At 39.2% G+C, this 26,919-nt stretch overlaps 1 protein-coding gene across 1 annotated transcript in view; it reads left to right on the plus strand.

The window, feature by feature from the left end:
* Positions 1-4,685: 4,685 nt before the first annotated feature.
* Positions 4,686-26,919, plus strand: part of LOC111548424 — a 47,744-nt gene continuing 25,510 nt past the window's right edge. Inside the window, exon 1 of the mRNA XM_023220917.2 lies at positions 4,686-4,977. Coding sequence (XP_023076685.1) covers positions 4,704-4,977 — 274 coding nt within the window. The 5' untranslated portion in view covers positions 4,686-4,703. The remainder of the gene's footprint in view (positions 4,978-26,919) is intronic.

Here is a 26,919-nt window from a genome sequence, read left to right on the forward strand (position 1 = left end):
TTGGAACTAAATGTTTTAAACTATAATTGATAAAATTATACCACATAAAATCCTCAACATATGTAAACGTACTTTATTTAGGAGACCAAGGTAGAAAATCCACTTTAATCTGCAGTCATCAAAGTTCAAACTGTTCACGATTTTTAATAAACAATGCTCTCATTCTATCACGAACAAAACACATGTTCTCTACTAAATAATATAACTTCCTTTCTCAATTGTAGAGAATAGACATCTAACACTATACACAGTTTTATTCTTATGTGTGTTTCAGCAATTATTTAGCTGTGACAGTGGGAGCGAATGCAGGAGCCAGGTTCTCCAAACTTTGTTTTACTAGCGCAATGGTGTCGTAAGTTTACGAAAGAAGTTTATAAAAATAAACATTTTGTGGTTTGGGGAATAAGAAACCATAACACAAGAATTACTTTAATTAAAATCACTTAATATTGTACAACCCAGCATTGTGTTATATTTCAACAAAACGGTGTACAACAATAAACATTCAGTTGCATCCATTAGTGCATTTAATTCAATAAGTAGATTTTGGGAATTCATCAGATGGTCGGCTTGTGGGCATTCAGAGATCAGTGATGTCGTCAAGGTGTCTGTCTCGTGAGTCTGCTCATCCAGTAAGTAGGAGATCCTAGAATTCTTAGAATTAAAACAAAATTTCTCATCTACACTTTTATTTCATTGGCCAAAAAGTGTCCTCAAATTAAGTTCAGTAGACCAGTCTCATTGATCCAAGGTGAAACACCTCCTTTAATTTGGGTGCAGTTGATTAAAGAGAGAATAGGAGGAAAATAGGCAGCTCTATATTCATGAAAAGACTGTTTTCCAAAGTGTTCTTAATACAACCTACTTGAAGCCTAGAATTCATTTTCCTCTGGAAACAATACTCACATGGGAACAGCTGACACTTTAAAAAGAGTGTGCTTGATGTTCTTGGGCACCTATGGCTTACTTATTTTCTATTGGCAATACTCATATAAGTGTGTTTGCACATGCAAATGTACTCCAATCATGTTATGTCTGGGAAAAAATAACAGTATAGTCAACTGAGATGGTTATAAGTGTTTCTTTTCTTTACTTCCCTTTAAAGGCACCCAGTCAGACTACTGAGAGTACAGACATGTGCCCAGAAGTTTCACAGTAGCTTACATTTCAGCATGAAATTTGGTATCTGATGGTATATTATTTTCTCCTTCCCATCAACATTTTTGCATGAACCGCATTACGCACAGCCTAGGATTTGGGGAAGGAAGTGTATAGATTCAATCCCCTGGCCACAAACATTTTGCTTCAAAGTAAAATGCAAAAAAAAAAAAAGTACTTTTGACCTGAAGTCACTTCAATGTGAGTCTATGAAAATAAAGATCTTTGAGAGAATTGCCTTTTTTAAAAACATTATTTTGAAATAAATACACCATTTTGAAATAGGCTAATGTGCACAAGCTCTTTCTTGGCCGTATTATTTTAAATGTATGACTTTTTCATTCCAAAGGAAAGAAGCTCTTTTGCAAATGCCCTTTTCTGAAATGTAGAAGAACAATTTCCGTTGCAAAGTAGGTTGTGCAGAGCCTCTGCGATCTTACCTAAATTATTAATTTGGTTAATCAGTGCATTCCCTTCACAGATATTCTAAAGGGAGACTAGTCCCACTCCCTGTCCAAAATTTTACACAATATTAATTAGTAAATTTTTATTTTAAAAAATGAAAATAGTATTAAACCCAGTCAATGCCCAGTTGTCTTATATAATATATATGATACAACAATTGGTATATTTCATTATAGTTTGCACAAAGGAATTTGGTTTATATTTCTCCTACACATACAATCTATATTTTATAACCGAAAAAACCTCCTTTCCAAATCCACTACAAATAATTTCTTAAGATGTATAATTAGGACACTTGCCTCGAATCCTTTGATAGGTTTTTAGTTCATTTCTTGGGAGAAGTGTTCTGGTTGTTTCTTTTTTAATCAAAGCTGCTTTGCTAAATTGCTTTCCAAGCAGACCTCAGAATATTTGCAGTCAAAGTCTGGCTCTGGCCTTGTCGCAATTTGAATATTAACAGTCATAGTTTTACAGGCCTTCCATTTTGAGTAATGCACTGCAACTTCCACAATTCAGCCGTCATTTTTTCCCTTCCTCAGCCGGCCCTGGCCCTTAGAATGCTTGCGTGGTGTCACTGTGAATGTGCTCGGAGCAGAGTTATATGGCATCATTTGGAGAAACATTGCGTTAATAACCAGAGTTCAAGGGCAAAGGATATAAACGGAGCAAATTACAAGTCTGAACAGATATATAGCTTTTGCTAAAAGGGACATGGGCTGCTACTTTATTTACTGGGCACCGGTGCACTTGTGGAGGATGCCAGTACGCAAAAAAGGCATTTTTAAAGGACCATATCACAGCCTAAGAAAACAGCATACATTTTCAGACTAGGAAGAAAGCTAGTGCAATGATCAACGATTCTGTTTCTTAATGAGAAAATATGATTTGCTATCGGATACCTTAAGTTTCCGGGGTAATTTCACAGAGGATAATATCATTTTATGTGCCACCATGGAAAGAAAGCAGAGGTTTGTGGGAAACCTAAATTCTATAAATCATTTCATACTGCACCTTTGCTCAATTTGTGAGGGATTTTTTGCTGTAACCATTTGAACCAGGGTTATCACCCTAGTTCAAAATTAACACCATGAAAGAGTGATTTGTAAAAATGCTATATTTTATTTTTATATATCAACTTCAGAGCTATTTCAATGATTGAACTGAAACCAAAGTTCAAAAGAGAGGAAAAAATTTTTTACAGAAACAAAAGGACTTCATTAATAACTAAAAAAAATATATCAAAAACTAATTCCCACTTGCTACATTACCAAATACTTTTCCTAATAGTCTCAATAACATGGAGCATATTTTTTAAAATGTGATGTATTTCACAATGTATACATATATCAAAACATCACCTTGTGTACCTTGAATATATACAATTTGTATTTGTCAATTTTACCTCAATAAAGCTGAAAAAAATGTAATACAAGATTTTCCTACTGGCAGGATGGTATGGTACAATATTTGTTTTTGTAAGTTAGCTTGAAAATGATTGTAAGAAAAACTAACAAAATGTTCCTAATGTATGGCCTATTTATTCCACTTAAATACATTTCTCTGAAATTAATAATTTAAAACATGGAAATTTTGCCTCAAGATGTTCCTTACTGTGTTATTTACTCTAGTGAAATCCAAAAGCAACCTAAATATCCAACATTGGGAAAATAGTTGAGCAAATCATATATATAAGTAATGAAAGATTATGCAGTTATTAAAATTGGTTAATATGGATATTCTCTGATAGTATTAAAAAGTGCCTTTGACATAATCCTATGTGAATCACTACATAATCCCACAATTCAAATGTACTCTTTTATAAGTATGTAAGCATACATATAAACAATTCTAGTAAGAAGCATGCATACATTTAATTTACATGTGCATTTTTTTTTGTATATGCTGTTCCTGTTAGCCTGATGGGATTATTAGTTTCCTTTTCCCATTTCTTTTTTCTAACCTTACTGTTCTGTTCATAAGATATTTGAAAGAGAAACATTTGTACTTAAGCTTTCTCTCTCCACCCACTCACTCTTCAATCAGTTATATAAAATATACATTGGTGACATGTTTCCATCTCATTTATTAGTATTTTAAACATGGCTTTCACTTCCTTCGTGGTGGTAGTGGACAGGGCAGAGGAGGATGGTGGAATACCAAAGCACAATTAAACAGAAAAACATTTTCCTCATAGAAAAAAAAAAAAATACGTTTTTTTCTAAACTATGTTGCTCTCAGAAGTAAAAGAATCAGCACCAGCAGGACTGACTGACTCCCCGACAGGAGATGCTTTACCTTCAGCGTTGTGGGTTGCAAAGGAGAAATGCTTGCAGTGAATGGACCTGTCTGTCCTTCAGTTGCCAAAGAAGAGCCCGGATGACACAATAGCTCTCTATCAACCCCATTTCTATGGTGGCTCACGACTTATTCTCTCCTGCTATCCGTCTGCCTGCTTCGAACCTCACTCTCAACCTAACGAGTTTTAAAAAGGACACCTCTTAAATAGAATTGCCTAAAACAATGCGCTGTCATCCTTTTGCAAGGACAAACATAACATATTCAAATTGCTCATGACTTTTAAACACGTAAAAGCTAGATAAATTATGAAAATGTTGCACATCGTAATGCGCAAAATATGTATCTTGGGCATATCTTTCTATTTTTTCTTTTTGGAAAAAAAAAAGTTTACTAGCGTTTACTAGCCGATTATCTTATATTTTTAGCCTGTGTAGAATATTTAAAGTGTATTGTCCACGATCCTCCTTTTTAACCCATTTTCAATGGGTTTAATATTGCCCGACATAAGGAGATGCAACTGTTCAGGTCTGATTTCCTGTTGTTTCTCAGATACCGATAGGGCATCATTCACATAAATGACAAATAAGACTTCTGAACTGTTTGCAATTTGGGAAGGGGAGGCTCGTGGGTTGTTCGGTGGCGAAATGATTTGTCAAACATCAGTTCGAAATTATTCGGGTGTTCTTCGCCCTCCACTTTCCCATAGCGCGTTTTCCTTTCTCCCACAGAGATATAATAGAAACTAATCTTCAAAATCCAAACATTCCAAGCCCGGTCCTTTTATGCAGGCATCTCGCTGTCTGCGCTGGGCACGGAGCGGCGCGCGCGCGCCCGCCTTTCCCTCGGCGGCCCCCCGCGGCTCGGACCCGGGCCGGCAGACAGGCCATCCATCATCCGCCCTCCTCCCGCCGAGCGCCGCCGCCGCGGCCAATCCGGCGGCAGGTGGGACCGCACCTGCGGGACTGCCCGCCGCTTTCCTCCGCTCTCTTCGCCGTGCCTCGCCTGCTAGCGGTGTCCTTGTGAGCCACTGCGTTCTCCAAGGCCAGAACGGGACAGGTACGCTCGGGTGACAGGGACCGTATATGCGCTAAGCCCGCGGCTGGCAGCCAGGGGGGCGGCTGGAACGTGGGAGGACACGCTCTCCCTTAATGCACACGCGTGCTTTGGATGGGTGTGTCATCTCTGTATTGACACACGGGCCCTCATTGGGTTTAGTCTCTTAAAAAGTTGAAGAATTAAGATGCTTACCTTTGGAAGGGAAGTGTAACTGAGAACACGTTTTAGTGACAGAATGTGTTGCCTCTGGTCTGTTTCTTGGGTGAACCCATGGTGGAGTTTCCAAGTCACGTCTGAATTCCGCATGCCCGCTACACACTTCAGGCAGTATTCCCCCAAGGCCTAAGTGAGAAATATTGACTCAACGCTAAAGATTAAATAGTATCCATAGGATACGAAAATTACCCCAAACAAAACCTAACCTAGACCTAAAGGGCCATGAAAAGATTGTAACTACTTAAAGAAAAAATAGGACCTCAAACCACAGAGAAGCTTTCATTTTCCAAATAGGCAAATTATTTGTAGTGCAATCCGCTTGTTTTTGTGGGGGCTAAAGCGGGTGTAGAGTTGCTTGGCTCTTCTGTGGAGGCAGCTAGATAAGTCCTGCTGGCATGTTATGGATTTTGTAAGTGGGCTCAATAACTCCCTTTGGTTTAAAATGTCCAAAACATATTTTATCATGTAATTTGAGAACAAATGAGAACAAGCAGAATGGCTGCCTCCCCCGATATGTTCCAGGAGTGTGTCTATGTAGATGTCAATTATGTAAGTGCAAGGCCTTGGAAAGCAACAGCCCTGCAGGTGGCTTCAAGGCTTCAAGATTTTTCAGAAAAGCATATTTCTTAAAGAAAAATACAAAATAAAAATAACAGCAACCACAGCCACAAGCATTACCCTTCAACCTCCTGCCCCTGTCTTGCTTCTGAGTCATAAATCATGAAAAAGAGAGAGACAATGACTCCAGTTTTCCTGCCTTTAACAACTGGAACTGCTAATGCCAAAAAGGAAGAGAAATAAACAGGCGAGCTGTATTGCTGCAGAAGGAGACGTGCGCTTGGGAAACTGGAGGTTTCTCATCTCTAAGGACTTCCCATCCCTAAAAAGCGTCTCTCCCTTTAAAGTTAGTGGTTCTCAAACCTGTCTTCATGTGAGATTCACACAGGCTTTTGTTTTTGTTTTAAGAAATACAAATGCCAAAATTAATACTCTGGTTTGATTGGTCTGGGGTGTGGTGGAGGCAGAAGCACTTTGGGGTTAGACATAGGTATTTTGGGAAAACCTTTCCAATCCTTGGCATGTGCAGCCATCCAGCTGTGCATTCCAACCCTGTTCTGTTTCATGGAATACATTAGATGTTATTTGACTCTATTTCATGAGATATATGAATGGGATCATGGGATAGTATTCGGTTCTGTCTGACGGGATACAGTTGTCCCCCCATCCCACAGTTGTCTCCCCTCTCCACTCAAACATATGCACAGAACCCACACTGGGTAAACAAGACCTGTCTCTTTTTTCTTATCCACCACTCAGTTCTATTACCATTTTAGTGTCTTCATTCTGGTTGTTAAAATGTATCGCTCCTCATTTTAACACCTCAATAGCAGTTTGGGATTTTTTTTATTTGCTATTGATGCATTTATATTTACATATTATTATTTAAAATACTGACTTTTGGGGATTGGAAAGCAAGTGATAGACTTGCTGTGAAATTTTGAAGTCTGAAATGTTTTTATCATTTCAGATAAATCGCTGGATATGGAAGCCGAGCGTGGTGGAGAAGTTCCCCCTTCAGAGCGTGGCCTTTGTTCATCCCCTTCAGGCCCACCTGAGCCACTGAGGATTGCCTACAGAAGGCTGGCTGCACATTTTGTATGAGCAGAACATTCTTCCTGTCACCAAAGTGGAACTGAAGTTTCTCTTTCCCTTGGATTTTCTCACTCTCCATGGCCAACAGCACCACATTTCTGGATTATGTTGTACGCTTTACCTTGAGAGATAGGTGATCTGTTCTTTGATTAGATACCCTGACCTTTTATGAGTGTTGATCATTGATCATGATCTGGGCTGGCTAGAAAGCTCTTGACTCTGAAAAGTTACTCTGCTGCCGACACCACAGGGAAATGCAATTTCTGAGTCCTGGTAGTCACTGCAGCAGGACTCCCCCTCAATTAGGATTTCTCTTGTTATTATTTTACTTTCTTAAAGCAAGCTGCCGCCTCTACTATCCAGCTCTAGCTTTTAGTTACAGTAATCAATTTCTCTGTGTAACTGGCTGTAATTGTTGGCTTGGATATTGAGCTTTCATGGAGCTTAGACATAGAGTGTTCCGTGAAGGGTCTTCTCCATACCTAGCAGACAGATGGGTAATAATGCCATACATTAATACCTCCACATTGGTTTATGTGTGTTTGACCACAGTGCAAGCATAATTATTTTTGCCCAGTAAAAGCTATTAGAGATCTATTTGGTAGGTTTTACGATCAATAGCTCCTGTGATATTTGTGTAGCAGCCACAGAATAATCAATTGAAGGTCATATAAAGTAAATTACCATCCTCCTATAATGATTCTTTTTTCTAGATGAAAATTGGGTTTTATTATTTCATCAGGAGCCTCTCACGATGCATGCTCTGTTTGAGAAAGAGAGATATAAAAATTGTGAGTGTGTTTTGAACATAGTATTAATATCCATTACTTGAATTTATGGTATTGGATTATTGAATTAGTGGATTCACACTGGAATTCCTTCAAAACCCTTTCTTATGTACTCAGTGACACACTTAATAACAGTCGAGAGCAAACGGACGCCTTTGCCGCTTGGTGGAGTGAGTCACTTTGCAAAAGTCAATCTTGGTAGCTGTCTCTTTAAAGCAAATTTAGAGTTGGTTAAATGTGTTATATTGACAGTGTGACCGACTGAGCTTCTCTCTGCAAACGCTTTTGGAGAGTGACTGGTGAACTAAGCAGGAGATAGAGCCAGGAATGCTGAATACTAATGAATAGTCCATGAGTAGCTCAAGGTGAAAGGGGGGCAAGTGGTGGGCAGAGAGGAGAGAGGCCTGTGCACCTGCTCTTCAGCCAGGCCTCTCCATCACTCGAGATGCCTAACCTGGATTTTAGACTGGCAGTGCGAGCCAGAGTGATGGCTGTGCCTCTATAAAAGATTGTAATTTGCCAACCGGAGGCATGCAATCCCCCAACTGTCTTAAAGGGACCCATTTTCAAAGTGTAGCCTTTCTTTTTGTGGGTGCAATCAGTTGTGCACTGAAAAACTGCAGCCACAGTTGGATAACTGCAGGCACAACAGGCCACGAGAGGCCTCTTTGCTCCAAATTTTGTACCTGCGACTAATTGCACTTACAGAAAATGGGAGTGTGGTAGGAGCTTTTTTAAAAAATTGGGGCCAGTAAATTCTCCATGGAGGAAATAGGCAAGGAAAGAGACAATGACTCACTTTCTTAAGGACAAAGGCAAATGGAGACATCCTTTCCTTGACACACCCCATCTAGTCTATAGAGCATGGTCTAGAAGCCAAATACCAGGTACCACAAATGCCCTGATCATCTGGGACATTGCCTGGTACTCAGTAACATCTTGCAAATGTACAAGAAATAATCTACTGGAAAGTAGCCCAGAGAAGACATTAGTGAGTTTGAGACGATAACTCTGGTGATAAATTAATGAAGTGTTTTATAATAAATAGCAGAGGAGATTTTCTTACTTCTCATTTGCTTTGCAGATAACTCATGCAAAAATTAAGATATTAGTGACTCTAGATTTTATTCAAAAGGTAAATCAGGAGCCTCTTTGCATTTACATATATTTATAAATGTACATACATAAGATATGTATGTATTTATACATATATCAATTATATGTGGTATATCTGTATATGCACATATATACACATATTTTATACATACACTTTTTTTTTTTTTGAGAGATAATCTTGCTTTGTCACCCAGGCTGTAGTGCAATGGTGCAATCTCAGCTCACTGCAGCCTCCGCCTCCCAGGTTCAAGCAATTCTCCTACCTCAGCCTCCCAAGTTGCTGGGACTACAGGTGTGCACCACTGTGACTGGCTAATTTTTGTATTTTTAGTAGAGACAAGGTTTCACCATGTTGGCCAGGCTGGTCTCTAACTCTTGACTTCAGGTGATCTACCAACCTCAGCCTCCCAAAGTGTCGAGATTACAGGTATGAGCCACCACACCCAACTACATACACTTACTTTAATTACTTTGTTGATGAGCCTAGGGAAAGGGCAGTCTTGTCTTTTATTTTTGACAGAGTTTCACTCTTGTTGCCCAGGCTGGAGTGCAATGGCACAATATCAGCTCACCACACCTCTGCCTCCCAGGTTCAAGTGATTATCCTGCGTCAGCCTCCCGAGTAGCTGGGATTGCAGGCATGCACCACCACACCTGGTTAATTTTGTATTTTCAGTAGAGACACGGTTTCTCCATGTTGGTCAGGCTGGCTCACCTCCTGACTGCAGGTGATTCTCCCACCTCGGCCTCCCAAAGTGCTGGGATTACAGGCGTGAGCCACCGCGCCTGGCCCAGTCGTGCTTTTTAAGGTATGCACAAATACAACTTGGGTGACTACCAAGTCCTGGTGGGTGAATTTCCTGCCTGGGGGCTTGTGAAGTTATGTCTCACAAGGAACCCAGCTTACCATCTATTCTGTACAATTTAGTGACGGGCAAGTTGAGACTCAAAACCTTGTTTTCTACCTTTTGCAGATGACCATAAATTAAGCTCATAGCCTGGGAATTGTAAATAAAATATGAAATAACATTTGTATTTTGAGACACTGTTCTTATAGAAATGGTTTGAAATATAATTTTATCCCAATAACAAATTTAATTACCAAATAAAACAAGCAAAGGTTTTAGTAGTTCTTACTGTTCCTAGGAAATTGATGACAGAGTAGTGTAATAGGAATTAAAAATTGAAGAAGTATAGACAGAAATATAGAGCAATAGAATAGAATAGAGAGCACAGAAATAAATCCATGTATTTGTGGTCAACTCGGCAAGGGTGTCAATAATACACAACAGGGAAAGTATTGTCTTTTCAACAAATAGTGTTGGGACAACTGGATGTCCACATGCAAAAGAACGATAGTGTACCTGTATCTTATACCATACATAGAAGTTAACTCAAAATGGAGTAAAGACCTGAATCTGTAAAACTCCTAGAAGAAAATATAAGGGGGAAATGTCGCGACACTGGTCTTGGAAATGATTTCATAGATATGACACCAAAAGCACAAGCAACAAAAGCAAAAGTAGACAAAGGGGAACAAAAGCTTTTGCACAGCAAAGGAAACAGTCAACAGAGTAAAAAGGCAACCTACAGAATGGGAGAAAGTATTTGCAAACTATTCATCCAACGGGATTAATGTCGAGAGTATACAAAGAATTTATACAACTAAATAGCAAAATAATACTAATAATGATAGCCAATTGTTTAAATGAGCTATGAACTTGCATAGACATTTCTCCCAAGAAGACATACAAATGGCCAACAGGTATATGAAAAACAAGATGCTTAGCATCACTTATCATAAAAAATGCAAATCAAAGCCATAATGAGATAGTACCTCATACTTGTTAGGATAGCCATTTTCAAAAAAACAAATGACAAGTGTTGAGGGATGTAGAGAAACTGGAATCCTTGAACACTGTTGGTAAGAATGCCAAGTGGTATAGCCACTATGGAAAACAGTATGAAGATTTCTAGAAAATGTAAAATTAGAACTACCGTATGATTCACATATCTCACTCTGGGTATTTATCCAAAAGAATTAAAATCAAGATGACAAAGGGGTATTAATACTCCCATGTCACTGAAGCATTATTTACAATAGCTGAGATGTAGAAGCAAGTGAAATGTCCATCAGCAGATAAATGTATACATAAAATGTGGTATATACCTACTATGGGATATTATTCAGCCTAAAGAAAAGAAGGAAATACTACAATATGTGACAATATGTGATATTATGAAAAATATACTTGGTCTTGGTCCCCACTTCCTGGCCTGTAACTCCTAAAATTCTTGGAATTGCTAAAGACAAAAGTGTGTTTTTGTATGCTTGAGGCTTGACTAATGGCTGGCAGTCCCTAATAGCTTCAGGATGGGACTTATCACTGCAAAGATGAAGAGAGGATTAGAAGGTTGGGACTTTTAACTCCATCCTTCAACCACCTAGGAGAAGAGAGGGACTGAAGGTGAAGTTGGTCACCAATGACCAGTAATATAACCAGTCATGAGGTAATGAAATTACCATAAAGGACTGGGTGTGGAGAGCTTCTGGAAAGCTGGAGGCTCCTGGTGGGTGGTGTGCCTAGAAAGAGAATGGAGGCTCTGTGCACCTTCCCCCATATCTTGCCCTGTGCTTTTTTCTTTTCTTTTTTTCATATGCAACCTTCATGATATCCTTTAATAATAAACCCATAAATGTAAGTAAGTGTTTCCTGTGTTCTGTGAGCCACTCTTGTAAATTAATCAGACCCAAGGAGGGGGTCACTGGCTATAAATTCCAATTTATAGCTGGCCAATCAGAAGCACAGGTGAAATAACCTGGGGCTTGTGATTAGCATCTGAAGTGGAGGCAGTCTCATGAGATGGAGCCCTCAACCTGTGGGATATGAGGCAATCTTCAGGTAGATCACATCAGAGTTGAATTGCAGGGTGCCCGGCTGATGTCCATTGTAGAATCGATTGCTTGCTTAATGTGTGGGGAAAATCACTCCAACTTGTGGCCTGTCAGAAGCATGTTGTGAGACAATAGAGAAACCGAGTTTGTATTTTCCACTCAACGTGGATGATACTTGAGGACATTATATTAGGTGAAATAAACTAGTTGCAAGGTACAAATGCTACATGTTCCCACTCATTTGAGATGTTTAAAATAGGCAAACTCATAGAGGCTGAGAGTAGAATGGTGCTGCCAGGGCCTGTGGGGAGGGAGAGGTGGAGAGTTGGTAATCAATAGGTATAAGGTTTCAGCTACGCAAGATGATTAATTTCTAGTGATCTACTGTGTAGCATTGTACCTATAGTTAAAATATTGTATTGTACACTTAGACATCTGTTAACGGGTAGTAGATTTCATGTTAAGTATTCTTACCACAATAAAATAAAAGTACAAATTAAAAAAAAAGAAAAGAAAAAGAGACAGTTCAAGATATGAGAAGACACTCTTGAAATAAGGTAATTAAAGGCCAGAAGTCCTCCAATTCAGCCCATCTACTGCCTCCTTAATGCAACATGAATATAAATCACATTTTGAAACTTGGGTGCGTTTTCCCATAGAGTAACACTGCAAGGAATTATTAGGTTCTCTCACATGTTTAATTAATAATTGGCTTTTAATGTAAATATGAAATTCAGCAAAACCACACTGAATGGATTTTGGTATCGATAACGGCATTTGTTTTCATCTAGATATGTTGACCTGGGAATCTAGTCTCCCTAGTAAAACCCCTCCAAGAAAATGAAATGCCACTAGAAATACCAATGGGCCCCCAAGCAGCTTATTAAGAGCCACCCAACCTGCATCATAATGGGAACATTTGAGATTGTGGAGCTAGCTACCTTTTCGTCTTTCCCCACCTTTCCTTTCATGACACATTGTGTAAATGAAGCTTCTACCATTATCCTTTGGAGAGTAAATTAAATAAGGGATGATTTTCCCTTATTCATTCAGCTGGACTTCGGCATTCAGGTTTGGTCCCAAACTTCAAAGCAGGGTGGAGAACTTCTAGAGAGTTCAGAGAAGAGGAATATGAATAATATAAGCCATAGAATCTGAGCTTTGTTCAGTAAATTGTTCTACAGTAAAAGAAGGTAAAAGATGATAGGAGTATGAAATGATGAAGAGGAAATGGCAAGATTATTTTTCTTCAGGGGTAAAAGTAATAACATTTGGGGAAATGGGCTTAAATTAGGAGCAATTTTACATGTATAGTAAAATATTCCATGAACTGTGAAAGCTAAAAAATAAAGTGAAACCATAAAATGGCAATTCTTATAGGTCAAAAATGCCCTATGCAAATGAAGTGTTCAATGAAAAAACAGCTGTTATTGGAACTGACTGATGATGATGATGATTAGAATTATTTCTTTGCAAGTTTCAGTAACAACTTGGCACTTTCTAGTCTTTCTTAGTACTTGCCTTGCTGAACCCCAACCTTGGATTAGCACCACCATGTTCCTTCTCCATGCTTGTGCTGGAAGCTTTGCTTGGCTAACTGTGGCTGATCCTGACTAATCTTGGCTTCACTAGAAAAAATAAAATCTTGGCTGGGCATGGTGGTGTGTGTGGATGTAATCTCAGCTATTCAGGAGGCTGAGGCAGGAGAATCACTTGTGCCTGGGAGGAGGAGGTTGCAGTGAGCCGAGATTGTACCATTGCACTCCAGCCTGGGCAACAAGAGTGAGACTCCATCTCAAAATAAACAACCACCACCAAGCAAACAAACAGAATAAAATCTTAAGCCTCTAGTGGACTCTCACCACTGTCCTGCAGCTTTAAAAAGTTTCCCTATTGAATTGAGTTTCCAAGACAGTGTTTTCTCCCTACTCAAACCAGTGGTTTATACTAAACTGACCCTGCCTCAACTTTCACTTGGAAAGTAAATGCCGTCAATTGAGAAATACCTCATCTTTTACTTCATTTTTTAAATAGTTTTAAATTTTTTAACTCACCGATATCCACACTGTCTTTTTTCCTTCAAGATTACAACTGCTGAAAGGTGGCTTCTGTTTTCAAAGGTCAGGGGTTTTCTTTGTTTTGTTTTTGAAGATCTTATCCTCTCATCCTTCTAAAGGATTCTATAGACTTTGGGTCATGACTCTCCTGCATCCAATGTACCTTCTTTACCGAATCAGTGTACACAGTAGGCAATATAAACACCTAAACAAAACAAACAAAAATCAAGCCCAAAAGATGATAACTGATTTCTATTTGGCAAAAGATGATAGTTGACCTCCTATATCCGTTGTTTCCTTCTCTCTTGGTACAAGAATCTATGCTTCTGTCTGGGTCCATGAACATCTGGAATGGGCAATGCTCTCCAGCTTCTCTTACAGCTAAGTGAGGCCATGTGAATGCATAAACAAATGCAGTATTTCAAGCTCTTGGAAGCATCCTCAATGCAGGAATCTGAGCCATTCATCACTTCCTCCTATACTGATGTTGGCAGAGCTATGAGAGAGAAAGATCTTGGCCCCCATTGTTAGGGGAGACACCATAGCAGCTCTGGACTTCTTATCTCCTAACATTAACAATTGGAGAGAAAAATAGACATCTACGTAGTGTAAGCTGTTGTTATATTTTCTATCACTTGCAGCTAAATCTAATCTCAGCTGATAAACGAACTCTCCTTACAACTCATGTCCCTAAAACTGCCTCGCCCCTCAGCTTTTCTTCACAGACAGCATGTTGAGTTATCTCCATGTGCATCCTTCACATCCTCACTCCTGTCATGCCTCATCCTGGTCCAGCGTGGCTTCCACTGTCATCCTGTAGAAACTGCATTTGTCAGGTGCACTGACCTCCATCTGCCACTCCTCATCTTACCAAACAGAGCAGCAGCACTGGGCATCCTCCACTTTCTCACAAGTCTCTCTTTTCTAGAAGTCTGTGTTATCACTCTGTCCTGAGTTTTCCTTGACCCCTCTGGTTACTACTCCTCAGTGTCCTTTGCAATCCTACCTTTCCATTGTCTGCTCCTTCACTCCCCTGTTGGTTTCACAGGCATTTGGACCTAATGTATCTAAAATGAGACTCTTGATTCTCCCACCTCCCAAACCTGGTTCTACCTCAATCATCCTCATATTAGCAAATTCACCGACTTGATTTATCTAGAATGTGGAAGTCATATCCCATTCTGCTCTCTACCTCATTCCTTAGAGCACTCATCTCAAAGCAGTCCTGATGAGGTCCATCTCAAACATAAAAATCACATCTGTTTATTTCTACCTATCTTTACTTCTAACATCCTATCTCCTGGGTCCTGGAATGGCATCTGTTCTGATTTTCCAACTTTTCCTCTTTCCTGTTCAATCCAAAATTAATATAAAGAAATAAAGCATATAGCTCTGCTGTTCCAAGCTCCACAGTAGACTGCTGCTGCATTAAGAATAGAATCTAAGCTCTTTATCAGGGAGCATATGGTCCTATAGAACATCATTATCCCTCACACAGGTTTTCTTTAAGTTCCTCCCAAAGACCAAAGTATTTCTTACCCCAGGACCTTTGTGCAAGCTAGTCCTTCTGTCTAGTAGTCTCTCCCCATGTCAGTTCTTGTGAGTGGCTCTTTCTCTCCATTCAGACCCCCTGTTAAATTGTATTGCCTCTGCAAAACCTTCACTGGCCACTTTGCTTAAGGAAACACACATTTATATGTACTAATCCTTCAAAACCCCCTGGTCTTTTATTCCTTTAGAGCAATAATCATTATTTTTCAAGTAATAATTCCTAGGGTTTATTGGCTTAATTGATATTTAAATATTTTAACCACTTTATTGAGGTATTATTTATTTACCATAAAATTCATCTGTTTTAAGCAAACACTTGATTTTTTTATATTTTAATAAATTTACTGAGATATGCAGCCATCACCACAACTCAATTTTAGAACATTTCCCTCATGGCCATTTGGAGTCACTCTTCATTCCCCACTAGACCCGAACAATCACTAATCTACTTCTTATCTCTATAGACTTGCCTTTCTGAACATTTTATTTAAATGGAACCATGTAATACATAGTATTTTGTGGCTAGCTTCTTTCATTTAGCATCATATTTTCACATCCATTTTATAAGTGATAACACATATCAGTACTTCATTCCTTTTTTATTGCCATATAAATTTCATTGTATGGATATACCACATTTGCTTTTTTATTCATTCATTGGTAGTCATTTGAATTGCTTCCAGTTTTGGGCTATAATGTATTATGCTTTCTAGTACTTACTACTTTCAACTATACATTTTTTTTTTTTTTTTTTTTTTTGAGACATAGTCTCTCTCTGTTACCTAGGCTGGAGTGCAGTGGTTCACAGCAACCCCCACCTCCCAGGTTCAAATGATTCTCCTGCCTCAGCCTTCTAAGTAACTGGGATTATAGGCGTGCACCTCACGCCAACTAATTTTTGTGTTTTTAGTAAATATGTGGTTCTGCCATATTGACCAGGCGGGTCTTGAACTCCTAACCTCAAGTAATCTGCCTGCCTCATCCTCCAAGAGTGCTGAGATTATTTTTTGAAACTTATTTTTATTATCTCTTTCCTAAACCTGTAATCCTGGTAGCACTTGACTGCCTGTTTTGTCACCAATGTGTGCTTAGTACCTAGCAAATGCTTGCTATGACTAGAAGCTTAGTATTTGTTAAATGCACAAATCATAACTAACTCCATGTTGATTTCCAAATCTCTCTTTCTAATGATTAGAGGCCAATTTAGATGATTGTAGAGGCTAGGAAAAGGGTAATTTTCTAATTTTGGGATAACATCAGCTCTGGGTGGCATGATCTTCTGAATGTGCTTCTGCTTCATCTTGTTGTACCCACTGGAGAAATATCATTCTGGGTTGTGGGAAGTCCACATTCCTTGAGGGTGGTTTGCTAAATGTCCATCTCTGACTCTCTGGAAAGTCTGAGAGCACGCAAAAAGTATGACAATGTTATTTCGCATTTATCTGGAGCTCAGGAAAAGAATCTGAAAGCTTTTGGGAAGTCCCTTCCATACAGTTAAATTAGAGTACATGATCTAGGAACCCATACCTGAGTGGAAAACTAGGAAGCAGTTTCTGGATGGCAGTGTATGTAAATCTTGCCAAGCCTAGAATCCTGCTTTAGGCTTTAGTCCAAGTAGCTTAATTCAGCATCTAGCATGCAAGTTTAGGCAGACTTTATTCCCCATGCCAAAATTAAGGAGATTTGACTTTCAGAAACTGAGACTTAGAGTGCAGTGTGAACCAGAAGGGCTCTTTACCACCTAAGAAAGAGGTGGAAACTAGTAGTAGCCATTATGAATATGCTGTTTATCTGTTTGTTTGAAACAGATACACTTTGCAAACATACCTTGGGTATGCAAAACAACTTTTGAAAAGAACTCTGATCCCCATTGCTTCTTTATGAAATCATTAAATAAAATTAGAGAATTTGTGAACTTATTATTGGAAACTACAAGCCCATTGAGAGCTGTGGTGATTGTATCCTGTTCCTAGGGGAAGAAGAGGTCCAAGAAAAACAGAAGCCAAGGAAGGGGCCTGTGAGGAGCCAAAAATGAGGCACATGAGACCAATCTAGCAGGGACTGGGAAGGGGCCAGGGTCTACATATCCATCAGGCTCAGGGAGGGAGGGTAAAGCCCTCTTATTCCCCGGTAGGTAGGGCTGGCTTGGTTTTACTCAATAATTTAAGCAAAATCTAAGAAGACTGTAGCAAATAAATAAATAATGCCCCCATAAACATTGTATATTTATTGGAGGGAAACAGAAGGAAGCAACCCCAAACAATGTAAATGAGCTGATTTTTGGAAGAGTCATTGGAAAAGGTGTCCGATGTATGGGTCCTGTAACAAGAATTGAACTAGAACCTGCCTGTGTAGGATAGGAAGTCTTGGAACAGTTATTCAGTCCTATAAGCTCAGTGCTTTGTGAGGCTGAGGCAGGAGGATTGTTTGAGGCCAGGAGTTCAGTTTGAGACCAGCCCGGACAACACAGCAAGACCTTGTTTCTACATAAACAGAACAAAACAAAAATTAGCTGGGCATGGTGGCATGTACCTATAGTCCCGGTTATTCAGGAGACCGAGGCCGAAGGATCACTTAGGCCCAGGAGTTCAAGGCTGTAGTGAGCTGTGATTGCACCACTGTACTCCATCCTGGGCAACAGAGTAAGACCCTGCCTCAAAAAATAAAATAAAATTTAAAAAATGAAAATAAACAAAATGGAACAAAGATGGAGACTGAAAAACAAGATTTTAATAGAACTAATGGGAAGAGCAGGATGATTTCCTGAGGGCTGCAGAGTTTCAGGGGCAACTAGGAGGACATTTAGTACCCAGAGATGAGCCAGCTGGAAACGACTGGGAAACAGGGAGTAGACACTTAGAATATGTCATTGTGGGATACGGTTGGGGAAAACAGTGGACTTGATAAAGAGGCCTAGGTAATATTCAAGTTAAAGCAGAGGATAGAATTACTGAGAACGAGTGACTTTGGTTGTGGAGAGAAGGGTTTTGACTTGGAAAGGAAGGTGGGCCGGAACGAACTAAGCAAACCCAAAGACTTTAACTAAATCAATTATGTTACCAGAATACAAATAAATCTGGAAGTATGTAGAATCTAAAGCTGCCTATTGAGGTGCGAGGTGCATTGAGCTAGTTTACATAATAAGACTCAGAACCCATGACCCATTCCCTGGTGAAGGCTAGCTGCCTGCTATGTCGCTCTAACATAGTGTTTCTCCTTCTGCTTGTCCCATGTTTCTTTCCTCTCCTGTGTTGCATAGCATTTCCTTGAAGAGAAATCACGTGTAAAGACTGGTTTAAAATGCCATCTAAATGATACTCTTTCCCCCCATGAAGTCATGGACAAAGTAAAAAATGAATCCTAGCATAGACAAATTTTAGCCAAATTGGGAACAATTTCCACTAACTGGAGTATTGATGAAATCAATCTGTCATCTGTGCTGTGCCATCAGAGTTTAAGTTAAAAGATGCTTTCTTTGCTCTTCCAGCCTCCCCTCTCAACTCTCCACCCCCACTGCCTCCCAGGAGAATCACCCTTTAGGCTGTTTAACAACATACTATGTACCTGCAAGATTTTTGAGGCTCTCGGAATTTAGTTTCTCCCGTCTAGCTCCTCTTGATTAATAGTTAACTTTTTAACATTGCTAGGAATTCTATATTTCCAAACAAAGACACAGATGTTGTCGAGTATATGTAATGGGAGAGTTGTGTGGCATTAGGTGGGGAATCGCCTTAATGAGAGATGTGATCCCTACAAGAAGAGTCCTTAAGGGCAGGTAAATTCTATGGGGTGTAGTTTTTATGTATAAATTTAATTTATTACATACCAGGCAGTAGGCTTAGGATAACATCCAATTTTTGTCTAGCAGAATCACTGGTATTAAATACTTGGAATTGGGCTAGGACAATTGACATGAAACTGATAGCAGCTGAGGCTCTGAGAAGAGATTTTAGTCAGCACCCAAGTGGAGAGTGAGTGGTGCTCCAGAGTGTGCTACTCAATACTAGTTCTGGATGGAGGGCACTTTGGTTAAGCATGAGTACAGAGGGAACAACAGCAACCATAACTTGAAGGACAAAGAAAATTACATGCCAAATGTGATAAATGGCGTATGCTCTGTTGTCAGAACGAGAGAAAAAGTCAGAACAGTTTGGCTCAATCAGTAAAATACAAGAAGTCTTGGTGTTTATGAAATTGGAGCAAAAGCCAAGAGAATAGACTGGGTAACAGGACAGAAATACACCACGAAAGTACAAGTTGTGAGAAAAGCCAAAGTGAGAGACTGATAACAGGAGAAAGGATTGCACACGTAGCAGCTGATGGGGCAGCACTACGGGAGTGTGTTCCTTCACCCTGTCCAGGGGCTTCCTTCCCTTTGGGACCCAGTGGAAAGTAAATTGTGAACTGGGGATACAGCTTACTGTAGGATGCAAGCCAGTCCATCAGTTTCTTAAAATTAATTACTGTGGTGCCAGGTGCAGTGGTTCATGCCTGTAGTCCCAGCACTTTGGGAGGCCGAGGCGGGCAGATCACGAGGTCAGGAGATGAAGACCATCCTGGCCAACATGGTGAAACCCCATCTCTACTAAAAATACAAAAAATTAGCCAGGTGAGCTAGTGTGCCTGTAGTCCCGGCTACTCGTGAGACTGAGGCAGGAGAATCGTTTGAACCCGGGAGGCAGAGGTTGCAGTGAGCCAAGATCATGCCACTGCACTTCAGCCTGGCGACAAAGCGAGACTCCGTCTCGGGGAAAAAAAAAAAAAACAAACAAAAAAAAAAATTAGGTGCTGTGTTAGGCTGTTCTTGTATTGCTATAAAGAAATACCTGAGACTGGGTAATTTATAAGAACATAGATTTAATTGGCTCACAGTTCTGCAGGCTTTACAGGAAGCATGGTGCTGGCATTTGCTTGGTTTCTGGGAAGGCTTCAGGAAGCTTCCAATTATGGCAGAAGGTGAAGGGGGAGCAAACATCTTATGTGGCAGAGAGGGAGCAAAAGACAGACAACAGGAGGGGAGGTTCCACACATTTAAACAACCAGATCTCACAAGAATTCAACCACTATTGCGAGGACAGCACCAAGCCATGAGGGATCTACCCCCATGACCCAAACACCTCCCACCAGTCCCCACCTCCAATATGAGAGATTACAATTCAACATGAGATTTGGTGGGGACACATATTCAAACTATATCAAGTACAAGTTTGAAAATTACCATTTACAGGTGGCAGAGAGAAACAATTGCAAAAAACAATAGACAAATAGCTAGGAGGTGATATCTGGTTGAAATATCTTGCTGACTTGGCCTGGAAAAATTTGGTATTATAACCCCATCAACAGAATAGCTAGGAGGTGAGATCTGGTTGAAATATCTTGCTGGCTTGGCCTGGAAAAATTGATATTATAACCCCATCAACAACAGTGTTCCTTCTGCTTCTCTTTCTAGGAAACATCCTTAAAAATTCTAAGCAACCTGGCAGGGGAGATTAGAATAAAAAGCCTAGTGGACATTTATGTACCTGCCTGTGACTAAGCTAAAGATAATAGCATGTAAATTTATCTGTGGTGAGTTGAATCATTCCCCCCTGCCCCCCACCAACCACCAAAAAAAAAAAAAAGTGTACAAGTCCTACTCCTGGGTACCTAAAAATATGTTACCTCGCATGGCAAAAAGTAACCTTGCAAATGTGATTACATTAAGGTTATTGAGGTGGGAGATTATACTGGATTGCCCAGTGTATTTACAAGGGTCCTTTTAAAAGGGAGCCAGGAAGATCAGAGGTAAAGAAAGAGATGTAACTAAAGCACAGGTGGGAGTGATAGTGATGTGGATCCAGGAACCAAAAAATGCACTTGCCTTCTAGAAGCTGAATAAAATAAGGAAACAGATTCTCCCCTGGAACTTCCAAAGAAGCACAGCTCTGCCACCATGTTTCAGACTTCTGACCTCCAGAACTGTGAGATAATAAGTGTGTGTTGTTTTAAGCCACTAAATTTGTTATAGCAGCAATAGGAAGCTAATGCATCTCTTCAGGAGCATTCCAGGAAATAACAACATTATATGCTTTGGCATCTGTGGAAATGAGGACTGTTTGAGAGAAATTATGCTGATTTATAAAGTAATTACCAGTGATACATCAGAGTTAGATACTATGCAAAGCTCAGTATGAGTTGGATACTATGAGCTTTGCATGTATCTAACTATGGTGTATCATATCAGTTACACAAAATAAACTAAAATGCAATTGCAGAATTAAAGCAAAACTTGATCACATTTAAGAGTAGGAACTATAATGAAGAAAGGAAAGACAGAAAGTTCTACTAGTGATATCATGAACCAACTTCATACACTGAAGAACTATAAAAAATGGTAAGAATATGGTATTAGTTTGTAAGAGTATATAGACAGTGATAACAAAATGAAGATAGACTCTTAGAATTTATACAGTTTATGGAAGAAGAATACAGGACAACTAGAACAGAAACAATAGTTGAAGACAAAATTAAAACTTTACTGAATTTAGAAACGATCTGGATATGTATTTCAGATGGGCCCACAGCTTTTCAAGCGAACTCAGTGAAAAGATAAGCAGGCTGAGAAGATTATTAAATTATTAAAGTAAACATATAGACATACAGAAATTTATTAAAACAAAGAAACAAATTACCTGTAACAAAATAAAATGAGCTGACCATAGACACTTCTGCTGAAATACTAAAGGTAATAGAGAAGCATTTACCTAGATCTGTGGAAAATTGACAGTGACTCATCTATTTTTGTCACTAAAGAGCTTTCCCCTAGTAGATAAAGGCTTCCTATGCACATTTTCAAATCTCATAACTGATCATCTTTGTACCATAATTATTGAAAAAAAAATTCACATTTGTGACTGACCAATTGAGAGATGAACCAAAGTTAAGAAATTAGGAATAGGGGCTGGGCGCGGTGGCTCACACCTGTAATCCCAGCACTTCGGGAGGCCATGGCGGGCGGATCACGAGGTCAAGAGATTGAGACCATCCTGCTGAAGATGGTGAAGCCCTGTCTCTACTAAAAATACAAAAATTATCTGGGCGTGGTGGCACATGCCTGTAGTCCCAGCTGCTTGGGAGGCTGAGACAGAGGAATCGCTTGAACCCAGGAGGTGAAGATTGCAATGAGCTGAGATCACGCCCCTGCACTCCAGCCTAGTGAAAGAGCAAGACTTTGTCTCAAGAAAAAAAAAAAAAATCAGGAATAGGGATTACATGGCATAAAACAGTCCCATCTTCACTTTTGCAAGTTGGATTCCTATGTTAGAAATACAAATTGGGAAACCAATTTAGAGTATTATGTGTTGAGAGCTATATTCTGCCACCAGGATATACAATTGGCCCTGCCTTGCTATCCTTAACTGCCCCAACACAGCTCCCAGAACCAAGGAAGGAGTGTAACACGGTATCACTTGATAACTCGGCGTGACCACTACTTAAAACAATAACCAATGATGCTCAGTTTCAGCCTTTATTATAGATGGTACCTCTCCATGTTTAGGAAACAATGCTCAGCTAATCATGAACTATCGCCTTCTTTTCTTCCTCGGCTTTCTAGAAGATGTACACAACAATGAAATGAGAACCACTTAGTTTCCTAGGAAATGGCCCAGTGAAATTTTTGCACATCAAAACTTGAATGACCCAAGCCACTGATTTCAGGTTTCCATTTTTGTTTTTGACAGAGAAAACTATTATGATAGTCTTAAGAGGGGCAGTATCTCTCATGAAGCTTCATTTCCTCAAGATTTTTAATTATAAAAAGTACTATGTGGGAGATTAATATTTTAATATAAATTCCTTTATACCTATACCCACATATAGAAAAAAATACAAAAATGTGTTTCCTTTTTGCTGGCACTATGTTTTTGTTATTCCTTCTCTACTCAGCTTGTAAACTCACTTCACTCTCTGCTCTCTCACCTCACATCAGCCCAGCTCCCTACAGGGAAATAATATGAATTACACAGGGCTAATTCTTTCATATGTTCAAGCACATATATTCTTATACAGTTGTAATCCTTTGATCCTCTATGGGTGGATATAGATGGTGCATGTGATTCTGTGTGTGTGTGTGTGTGTGTGTGTGTGTTTGTGAGTGATTACTTGTTTTCCAAAAATAGGCTGTATGCTGCCTATATAAGTGTCTTCCTGCTGAGTAGTTCTTCATGGAGTTCTCTCTAAGTCAATTGATATGGCTCTAATTTATTCTTTTTAGTTATTGCATACTATTCCATGATATAAATGTATTATGCATGATTTAGTTTTTCTTTTTTCTTTTTTTTTTTTTTTTGAGACGGAGTCTTACTCTGTCGCCCGGGCTGGAGTGCTGTGGCCGAATCTCAGCTCACTGCAAGCTCCGCCTCCCGGGTTTACGCCATTCTCCTGCCTCAGCCTCCGGAGTAGCTGGGACTACAGGCGCCCGCCACCTCGCCCGGCTAGTTTTTTTTTTTTTTTTGTATTTTTAGTAGAGACGGGGTTTCACTGTGTTAGCCAGGATGGTCTTGATCTCCTGACCTCGTGATCCGCCCGTCTCGGCCTCCCAAAGTGCTGGGATTACAGGCTTGTGCTTTTTCTTTCTTTGTACCCATGAAGAATGCTATGTGATATATATATATATGTTTGTTATATCACTCTTGACTATAGTATTTCAGGCTGAATAATATATACATATATACATATATATTTTACACACACACACACATTCTGCATATTGCCTAAAAGAGGAAGGCTTTTACTTCTTGAGATGGATTGCTAGGAATGGAACTGCTGAGTGGAAGAATATACATACACACGTGTGTGTGTATGATATGAATGTGTATGTATATATATAATATGTATGTGTATGTATACAAATATATGTATACACACATATATTTTTTAAATTTACAGTATGCTATGAGATTGCTTTTCCAAAATGCAAAAAAAGTCTTCACATTTTTACAAGTGATATATGAATGTACCCTTTTCTGCACAGTTCTGCCTGCACTTGGTGACTTTTTAAAAAAATATTGCCAACTTGTTGGATATAAAGTGATACTTCACTATTTTGGTGCTTTCATTCTCCTGCCACCAAGTGAGTTTGACCATCTTATTTGCTCGTGGGCCATCTAAATTGGCACTTCTGTCGACTGTCTCCTCACAACCTGTGCTCATTTTTCTACTGGGCTGTTCATCTCCATCCTGGCATACATTAACTATTAACCCTTTTTCTCTATTTCTTTCATATTTTAAAAATCTTTGTTTTAGCAAAAAAAGGCAGAAGATTAAAGGATCTGAAATTCATTCAACGATGAAAGTGCTTAAAACATTCTATCTTGGAGAGATTTACATTTTAATTGGTAGCAAGCTTGAAAAGAAAAGAATGAAGATCCTGGATACTTCTAATCATCAAGGAAAGGGTATAAATCAAACTGCTCTGATGGCCTGATTTGCACTTCTTCTACAGGTATTGAATTTGCACACTATAGTGTTTGGATGTACAACAATGCAGAAAAGCTGAATATGCTTCTGACTACTTTAAGTACTTCATATAAGTGGAATCATAACATATTTGTCTTTTTGTGACTAGGTTATTTTATTTAGCACAATGTCCTCAAGATTAGTTTGTGTTGTAGCATATGTAAGAATTTCCTTCCTTCTTCAGGCTAAATAACATTTCATTGTATGTTGCCATGGACTGAACATTTATGTCCACCGAACACTACTGTGTTGACACTCTTATCCCAATGTGTGATGGTTTGGAGGTAGGCTCATTGGGAAGTAACTAGATAATGAGGGTGGAACCCTCATGAGTGGGATGGTGCCCTATAAAAGGCCAAAAAGATAGCTAACTCTCTTTCAACCAAGAGAGAACACAGCAAGAATTTGGCTGTCTACAATTCAGTAAAGGGCCCTCACCAGAACCTGATATGCTGGCAGCTTGATCTCTGACTTCCAGCCTCCAGAACTGTGAATGAATTTCTGTTGCTTATAAGCCACCAGTCTGTGATATTCTGTTATAGCAACTAAAACTAACTAAGAAATATCCATGTAACACATTTTGCTTATCCATTTCTCCATCAATAGACCCCTGGGTTGCTACCACATTTTAGCTTTTGTAAATTATGCTGCTGTGAATTGATTTGAACATATTTTTTCAGGACCTTTTTTTCAGTTCTTTGAAGTATATACCCAGATGTAGAATTGATGTAGAATTGACGGATGATATGGTAATTCTATTTTTTATATATTGAGGAACCACCAAACTGTTTTTCACAGTGGCTGTATCATTTTACATTCCCACCAAGAATCTGTAGAATTCCAGTTTCTCCACGTATTCACCAATCCTTGTTATTTTCTGTGTTTTTCTTTTTGATATTAGCCATCCTGTGGGTGTGAGATCGTATCACATCATTTGCTTACTTGCCATTTGTATATCTTCTTTCGAAGGACCTGTTGTTACAAGGTTGCTAGAGGTTTGTCCCCACAAAAGGATCTGATATTCAGGGTTTTCTTTCTTTGTTTTTGTTTGTTTGTTTGTTTGTTTGTTTTTTCATGAGATGGGTTCTTGCCCTGTCATCCAGGCTGGAGTGCAGTGGTGCAAGCAGCCTCAAACTCCTGGATTCGGGGGATCCTCCCATCTCAACCTCCTGAGTAGCTGGGATTGAAAGCACACATTATCATGCCTAGCTAATTTTCTTTTACTTTTATTTTTTTGTAGAGACAAGATCTCCCTTTGTTTCCCAGGCTCATCTCAAACTCAAAAAGTCAGAACAACAAGAAGTCTCTGGGTAAATACTTTTCTTAATCTCTATGTCATGTGGCCATTGGTACCTAATTGGTTCAAATGTAGGCTCTATCACTACTTGTATAAACTTTGACAACTTAGGTACGATACTCACCTTATAGGATGGACCTTGACTTGCTTTTCTGTAAGATTAGAAAATTACCTCCAGAAACTGTTAGTAGGATCAAGCATTAAATGTACATGAAATTATTTTGAAATGTCTTTAAAATATAGAAATACTACTACTTTGACAACTTATCAGAGAAGGCCAAATTTCATTCTGTGAGCTGTTAAGACCAGAAAAGTAATCATTCAACCCCTTGAATGAATGAGAATAAGATAGCAATTTAAGTTCAGATCCTTAAATATGTTTATACATTATAGAAAGCTCTGCTTCAGTAAAGGTGTCAGACTTGGCTGTGCTAGGATGGTCCTACTCAAAGGGTACGATTCCTAAGATAAGGTTTTGAGCAATCAAATCTGCTCCCATTCCGCCATCCAAAATTTCCAAAAGCACAGATGAACTACTGGCCAGTAAATGCATGGACGATCAGCCTTTTATAGATGAGAAACAAGGTCCTCGTGGGGGTGACAGGCAGTCAGAGCTTCGGCCAGAACCCCTAAATATGGCCCATGTTGTTCTCTGTACTTCCTCCTTATGGTAGACATGTGCTTTTTGTACCTAGAAATACTGTTTCTGCCATTCGCATTATATTTTTTAAGGCTGGGATATAAGTAATAGAATTAAATCCGTTGGTAGGCAAAGTGTGTTATGAATTATGGCAGTTTTCTGAAGAATTTAAGCCAAGAGGATATTTTTGGTTTGACTAAGTAATATAATTCAGGCCAAAATGGCTTCCA

This window comes from Piliocolobus tephrosceles, chromosome 6, assembly GCF_002776525.5.
Source record: "Piliocolobus tephrosceles isolate RC106 chromosome 6, ASM277652v3, whole genome shotgun sequence".
Taxonomy (NCBI): Eukaryota; Metazoa; Chordata; class Mammalia; order Primates; family Cercopithecidae; genus Piliocolobus; species Piliocolobus tephrosceles.